This window comes from Etheostoma spectabile, unplaced genomic scaffold, assembly GCF_008692095.1.
Source record: "Etheostoma spectabile isolate EspeVRDwgs_2016 unplaced genomic scaffold, UIUC_Espe_1.0 scaffold285, whole genome shotgun sequence".
In the NCBI taxonomy this organism is placed as follows: Eukaryota; Metazoa; Chordata; class Actinopteri; order Perciformes; family Percidae; genus Etheostoma; species Etheostoma spectabile.
In genome coordinates, this window is record NW_022605579.1 from 1,236,019 (window position 1) to 1,244,357 (window position 8,339).

The window sequence follows — 8,339 nt, forward strand, 5'->3', positions numbered from 1 at the left end:
CTCCTGACTGCATCAACAACCTGAGTCATCTGCCTTGTGAGGAACAAGAGGGAGAAGAGAGAGATGAAAGGGAAGATGATAAATGCATGCAGAATAACAAAAATAAATGTGAGAGTCTTCTATCTTTAGGACTGGGCATCAAGAACCAGTTCCCAACCAGAAACCATTTAAAAAACTGCGATTCCATTGTAATCATTTGGAAAATTTGGTTTTGAATCCGATCGTCGGTTCCAAATTTAACACGCGCAAGTTTGGGTTTCCGTAGCGGCACTTGTTGTGTTTTAGCCATGGAGCACAGTAAGCAGCGCTCTAAAGTATGGCTTTTTATTTTACGTTGAAAAAGCCAAGTATAACTCTAAATCACCATTGAATCCAAATAACATGTTCCTCTACCTGTGAAATAAGCATGTGGCCCATTTCAACTCCACCCCTCAAAAAACGGAATCGAGAATCGGTTAAGAAACGGAATCGAAAGGAAGAATCAGATCTGGAATCTGGTTATTGTTAAAATCAAAACGATCAACCGTACCTACTGTATCTCCATCTAAAATACAGCTACAGAAAAACATGGAGCGAGTGTGTGTTTGGATCAATGTTTTCTCCGTTTCTCTGAGGCAGCATAGCTGTGGTTGTTCAGTGAAAAACGAGCAGCTACTTAAGGACGTTCTCTTGAACAGCCTCAATGATTGCATCCTTCCCATTACATAAAGCCGCCCTCTCATTCCCGAGGAGGGGAGAAAAAAGCCTCATCGGTATAGGAAAAAATGTCTCACTGGCCCTCCCCTCTCCTCCTCCTTCTCCTCCTCACCGGCCCCACCCTCTTCCTCCCTCCCTCCCCTGTGAAAGTTTTCCTCTTCTTCACTCCGCCTGGTTTCTTTTTCCACTGTTGCTCCCCCTTACTTTGCCCATCTGGTTGTGGTTAGTGTTTTGAGTCGCGCTGTCTCACTTCTCCTTATTTTTCCTTTAGTGCTTCCCTCCCTCTATCTCTGTCTGCCTTTTTCCCCCTCCCCCTCCCCTCCTGTTTTCATCCCCTGCTGCCAGGAACGTTACAATATGGAGTCCTACATCTGCTCTCCGTTCTCTCACCCCTACCCGCTCATCGACACAGTAACCCAGCGGCAGGCCACCTTTTGCCTTTCTACAGAATTAAACGTACACTGAGTTTCTAGGTAAATGGTCGGATTCTTTTTTACAGAAGTCTTTTCTCTAAACTACCCCAAAACAACAGAAATGAACGGATCTAAAGCTGAGTTATCAGTGAAGTAAGTGCTTTGCAAAATGTAATGTTCCTCAAAGTTGATGTCTCAGTTCCTGTTAAGTCATTTTGTTTTCCTGTTGCATCAGTGTTCTCAGTAACAAAGGAGTTCAAGGGTCAGTTCCTTCCAAGTTACGTAACTATTAAAGCTTCTGTGGCATAGTTAGCAAATGTCATCAACATGGTAGTCGGAACTAAGAAGATAAAAATCTTGATCTTGGTTAGAAATGCTTCCGTTTTTCTCAGAACAGACCTATGGCCTATAGCTCCGTTACGTGGCTGAAAAACCAATATCAGGCCTCAGTCATTATGTTACTTTTTTAAAAGTTCCCATGACGTGAAGATTTCACTTTATAAGGTTTATTAACATTAATATGAGTTCCCCCAGCCTGCCTATGGTCCCACAGTGGCTAGAAATGGAGATATGTGTAAACCGAGCCCTGGGTACCCTGCTCTGCCTTTAAGAAAATGAAAGCTCAGATGGGCTGATCTGGAATCTTGCCCCTATGAGGTCATAAGGGGCAAGGTTGCCTCCCCTTTCTCTGCTTTGTCCACCCAGAGAATTTGGCCCGCCCATGAGAGAGAGACATGGCTTTCAAATGAGCAAAGTGGCAGTTGGTCAAGGCCACACAAGGCTATGTGGGTTGCTTTCAAATTTGATTCAATTTTGATTTCCAGAACCGTCTAATCTGCTGCATTATTAAAAATATTAATGTTGTTTACATTGAGACAGAAAAAGTGCTTTCTTTAGTGCATAGGGTGTGATGCAGAGACATTATACCTAAGGCCATACATCTGTGAAATAGGCTATAGCAGCTTATAAAAAAGGAAAAAAATAAAAAAGGTCTTCCTTTGAATGATCTGATATATCAGATCATTCAAAGGAAGATGTTTTTATTTTTTCAAACTCAGCCCTAGATGACAGACATTTCTTGGTTTAACTTTGGCCTACCATACTTGCCGTAGTTGTCTTTTTAATTTATTCAAAAAAATAAGGCAATTCAATTTAAATAAGTCCCAATACTAAAGCTTGGGATTGTAAGTTCTAAGGTTATAACTGTGGTAACTACACCTTTAAGTTGATTTGATTTAAAACTGACAAATACTGAGTTAATGATTAATGAGTTCATGATAGAAGATCAATAAAAGTCGTTTAATCAGATCATGGGTTTAATTGGAGAGCCGCAGTCTAAAGCGGTGCACTGTATGAAGTAAAATAAAAGCTATAAATGGGTGTGATCCGTCACGTTTCAGACGAGACCATAATCTGCAAGGTCATTTCCGGCAGAGGGTGGGCAGTAGATAAGCAGGGCTAGGGGAGCTTCAGGAAGTTATTACTTAAATCCACTTGACTTCCTTTCCTTTTCGGCAACAAACCACAGGGTCACTGACTTGTGACAACATTTGCTGTCACTAGGACATCTCCGAAGATTCCCAGAAGAGTTAACATGAAACCAACATGACACACCATAGTATTTGGCACATGGCATAGGGATTTTCACACATATCCGGTGGTTTACAGTACGAGCTCACAAAAATAGAATCAGAGTCAGAGGACTTTCCCGTCTTCACAAGTAGGTGGGCTTTATTTGGAATACTATAGGTCCAGGAAAGGATTTAAACTTTACCTTTACGTAGCTAGCTGTTATTTCCACTCATGAGCCACAGTTGTGCTCATGCTGTTCTTCACACAAACCGGACTATAGCTTCCCAACATTAAACCACAGATTCACATTTCTAGAACTACAGCTAGGCCTGTTATAACTATCTATTTGAAAAATGAGTGTGACCTGTTTTGTTATATTATAGTTGTATTATAGTGTTGATGGAGATTTTGAAATTAACCACAGAAAAAGGTGTCTGTTGTGTCTAAGGATGATATTATTGTCTTTTAAAGCTGCGTTTGATATCGTTGCGTTTAAAGTCAGACAGTTGCCGGGTTGGGATTCAAGACGTAGCACTCTATAAGTCTGATATGTCCAGAAATAAGGTTTTGTAGTTGCTACCTATGATGTCAGCTATTTGGTACCCGGCATGTAGCGTACAGTGAGTTAATTACAGTTTATTATTTTAGCCGAGGCTGAAAGACAAAGGTAACTAGAAAGGCCCTCAGAGAGCGCAGACCACGGCCATTTCCCTATCTTACAATGTTAAAGTGAAAAGTAATTTGTGTACCTGACCTGATTGGGATCCCCTCTAGAATTTAACGCGTTCCTCCTTGGCCCATGCTACACTCTCCCCCCAAGTTTAATAAACACCAGGTCAGTAGTTCCCAGCAGTTCTTCCGTAATCCTGCTGACAGACGGACAAACAAACCAAACCAAAAACAAAACCTTGTAGAGTGGAGTTTGTGGGCAAGAAATCACCAAGAGGCTAGAGGCTCTGTAGCGTGGCAACCATGCTTCACATTACGCATTAATCCATTGGTAATACCAAACCCTCACCAAAAAGAACTTTGGGAGCAGGAACGAAGAAAACCAGTCATCAAAACACAGCATTACATTTTTTTTTTTTTAACTAAATAAGTAATTTGAACAAAAATAACAGTAAATTAAAAAAGGTTAGAATTCATCGGGTTAACAAAAATCATCCAATTTCACGCATAATGCTTCCAAAGCTTAGGGGACTGATCCGCCACTTTGGACTGACTTTTTTTTTTCTCTCTCTTCTCAAATCTGTTGTCAAACTCTTGGAGGACTGAAACAGCCGTGGCCACTGTCAACAAGTCCGAGTTGTCCACCTGCCAGTGCATGATGTTGATTGATTGAACTGATTGATTCAACAAAGGAAGGCTTAGTATCAAATATAGTGTTGTAAAAACATAATCTTGATTTATAGCTTCTACATATTCTAAGTTTTTCTGTGTATTATTCGTTTTTCCACTGCACTCAACCTGACGTCAGAATTTCCTTGTTCTTACATGGCTGGCCCATAGTATTAACAATAAACTTCCATAATATAACAAGGAATTTGGAAGCGGCAAAAAGGTAGTAATAGTCAGATGACGTCAGCAAATCCACTAAACACATCTAGATAAAATGTTTGGAGGCGCGTTGTTGTACTAGCTTCATCGTTTCAGGAACATGAATACTTGATGTTGCTTATTTTGATATAACTTGTATCCAGTGTATATGTTTTATAATTTAAATAATATGACGACTGTTTGACCGTCCAACAGGCACTTCAGTTGAATTATACCGACACCTTGAGGAGCAATACAAATTCCAATCTAATACCACATTGTAGAAATGTAAAGTTGGCAGACCATTTCGGACAACTGCGTATTATTACTTGTTAGCACATCGAGTGGTCTTTTTTTGTAGCCTTGAAATCGGAGACAATGTTGACACGTCGGGGCAAAAGCTGCAACGCTGCGAGTCACGTCATCCCTCAGCTGCACGGGGCAGATGCAGAAGGCCAGCTGAATGGAAGCAGATAGAGAGCATAATGGAAGAGGATCCACGAGAAAATGAAATCAAGTCAGACAGGAAAAGACATTTAAGTAAATGGAATTATTCAGAGCATAATTTGGAATGAGCGAATGCATTAAATAGAAAGAAGAGATGGGGCGCTGGCAAAAGAGGGAGGGATGGAGAGGGCAAACGGCATGGAAGGAGGGAGGGAGGGAGGGAGGGAGGGACTGTGTCACACTGGAGAGCCACAATATAATAGATGGCGGGAGTACTTGGTTCGTTTCCAAGATATCGATTTATAAATTAGCCTGTGTGTGTGTGTGTGTGTGTGTGTGTGTGTGTGTGTGTGTGTGTGTGTGTTGTGTGTGTGTGTGTGTGTGTGTGTGTGTGTGTGGTGTGTGTGTGTGTTGTGTGTGTGTGTGTGTGTTTGCTTGCGTGCGTGCTCTGTGGGTAGAGAAGAGGTGGGGGATGGGGGGGGGTACGGGACCAGTTAGTGGTCCACAATCGAATTATGTCTGAGCTGACAAGCTGGAGTAATGATGCTGGGACTGAACACAGAAGGCTGCAGCTCCCAGCCTGATAGCAGCACAATACAGCCAATACGCCCCATGGTGCTCACTGACATCAATATGTGAAAAAAATACAACTTGGATGAAATCCATGTAGGGATTGTGTTATTTATGGAGCCCCAAAGTGCTCGATATTAATTAAATAAAGCCTTCAAATTTAATTATTTAATCATGTGAACATTTTTAAAATGTAAAATATATGATTGAAATCTCAGCTATTCGTTATGAAATGTCATAAGAGAGACTTCATTTAAGACTGAATGATCATGGTGCATAATATGTTAGTCTTTGGTGATTAGAATCCATTGCAATGTTAAATTGTAAAGAGTATAGAGGCTATGGATATATAGAAATACCCCCCCCACACACACACACACACACACACACGTACACACACATTTAACAATCTACAAGACAGGAAAATCTTGGGAAATCTTTTATATTGATAGGACTACAACTTGGTCTTTTTTTGTGAGTTAAAGCAACGTTATCTCACAGACTTCATAATGCCATTAATACTGAACCAATTCAGAAAGAATACATATTTAAATGAAATATGTATTATATTGAAAATCACAGAGAAGCTCTAGTTTTTAGCTTTGACCCTGCCTGGCTTACCTGACATCAGACCTTTGACCTGAACCTTAAATAGCCTTGCACCTTTTCTCAGCGGTTCTTCTAAGGCCACTGAGCAAGATGTGAGTCGGAGAAATTACTTTCACTCCCTCCACCCTCCATAAAGTCAAATATTAACCTGCAAGCATCCGACACCAGGAAACACATGGAGGTCTCTACAGCTGCTGCCAGATAAGTGCGGAAAGAAAAAATCAAGTGCTGCACCTGTTTAAAGTCCTGTAGGGAGAGATAATGTTTTGAATTATGGAGCAGACAAGAAACAACTTCCTGTGAACATATCTGGAACATGAGTCACTTTATTCTACTGGCATGAAAACAAGATTGTGCCGTCTGCTGTCCGGCACATGGTATTGCATGCAGGCAAGTATTAAAATGGGGTTAAGGATACTCCCAAAGCTTCAAAACCACATCTTTTAGTGGTTTCTGTTCTTGTAACAGCTGTTTACATGTACTTGTTTGTCTCTAAGAAGCAGAATGACTTTAAAAAGAAAAAGCTTTATTTATTTGGTACATAAAACCGCACAGTACAAAGTAGTGAACTTCAATAGAGCTGGAAAGCTCTACTGCTGCAGCAGTTCATAGCAACTCTAAAGGTCTTTAGATTTCCTCGGATAAAATTAAGTTGCATAACTTTAAATGAAGTAATCGATTAGTTGTCAACTATCAAAGGAATCTGCAACTATTTGGATAATTGGTTTGAGTCATTTTGTATTAAAGAAAATAATAAGCTTCTCTGATTCCAGCTTGTTAAATGTGAATATGTTCTAGTGTATTCTCTCCTCTGTGACAGTAAACTGGATGTCTTTGAGTTGTGGACAAAACAAGACATTCCAGGACGTCATCTTGGACTTTGAGAAACACTTATCCACAATTTTCACCACTTTCTGACAGATTAGAGACAAAAACAACTAATCCATTAATCCAAAAAGTATTCGTTGCTTGAAGCCCTACAATTCAAACTCTGCAATTAACCCATCCCGAGCATTAGGAACAGTGGACGGCCACATAGCAGCGAGGAGCAACCTGTGGTTCAGGGTCTCGCTCAGGGACACTTTGACATGCAGCCGGAGGAGCTGCTGAACCAACAGCCAAGCATGTGTTTGAAGGAAGACTCCCTCTCCTACCAAAGCGGTCAAGCGTTGCCGTGGATATTAATCTGTCAATCTACTCTGTCCTTCTGTCCAGGTGTCCACATCCTGATTGCTGTCGGCGCGGTGATGATGGTGGTCGGTTTCCTTGGTTGCTATGGTGCCATTCAAGAGTCCCAGTGTCTACTGGGAACTGTGAGTAGAGAAATCCCAAACTTTGCTTACTTTTTGAAAATAAAAGTTTTAAATCTTTTGGTTATATCACTGTCATGTGACCCAGATAATGTAATAACACAAGTACACAGCCTATGACGTAAACCATGCCTCTTTATTATCATGTATATATTTTTTTATCTGTATCCCCCCTTGTCATTTTTGTTGCTATGAATGTGTATATGAGAAAGTGATTGAATTAATACTAAAAAATATATAGTCTGACTAATAATCACTTATATAAATAAAACAGTGTTCTGAGGTTTCCATTCTGTCCTGCAGTTCTTCGCCTGCCTGGTCATCCTGTTCGCCTGTGAAGTTGCAGCTGGAATCTGGGGCTTCATGCACAAAGACACAGTAAGACTGCAAACCTACACTTCCATGTATCAATATATCAGTATCTATGCAACATTAAGTCCAAAAGTCAGTAAACATCTCTACAGGGTAGGGTCGGGCATCAAGTACTGATTCCTACTTGGAATTGTTTCAAAAATTACGATTCCAGTACAGTTGTTTCTTAATTGGAATCGTCTAGAGCAGGGGTCTTCAACAGGGGGTCCGCGACCCCTAGGGGGTCCGCGGAGGTACTGCTGGGGTCGCGAAAGTTTTGGTTGATAGAACTTTTTTTTTTATATTCTCCCCCCCCCCCCCCCCCCCCCCCCCTGCAATTTTTTTCCACTAATTGAATGTCTTTAAATACACATTAACATGAATTCAACAACTGTAGTAAACAGATAATGGAGGCAGAAGATGTATTCTCCTCATCAATGCACCATGGCACTATAGGACCAGTTTGATATACACAATGTTTACAATATATATAATTAGGGGGTCCCCGCTCCATCTCGCCATCAGTTTGGGGGTCCTTGGCCTGGAAAACGTTGAAGACCCCTGGTTTAGAGGATTTGGTTTCAAATCTAATCATTGCTTCCCAGTTTAATATGTGCAAGTTTTGGATTCTAAAGCAACCAAATGCTTGTTGTGTTGCAGCCATGGAGCACAGTAAGCAGCATGCTAGTGTAGCTTTATTTTACGTTGAAAAAGCCCCGTAAAACTGGAAACCACCATTGAATCAAAATAAAACTGTCTTCTTACTCCACAACTCAAAGAATCATAATCAAGAATCAATAAGAACTGGAATTGAAAGGAAGAATCGGAATTGGAA

The 8,339-nt window shown here is 40.8% G+C and overlaps 1 protein-coding gene across 1 annotated transcript in view; it reads left to right on the forward strand.

Moving 5' to 3' along the window:
* LOC116686020 (CD81 antigen) overlaps positions 1-8,339 on the forward strand; it is a 34,150-nt gene that overhangs the window by 17,423 nt on the left and 8,388 nt on the right. The window contains exons 3-4 of the mRNA XM_032510938.1: positions 7,059-7,156; positions 7,457-7,531. Coding sequence (XP_032366829.1) covers positions 7,059-7,156; positions 7,457-7,531 — 173 coding nt within the window. The remainder of the gene's footprint in view (positions 1-7,058; positions 7,157-7,456; positions 7,532-8,339) is intronic.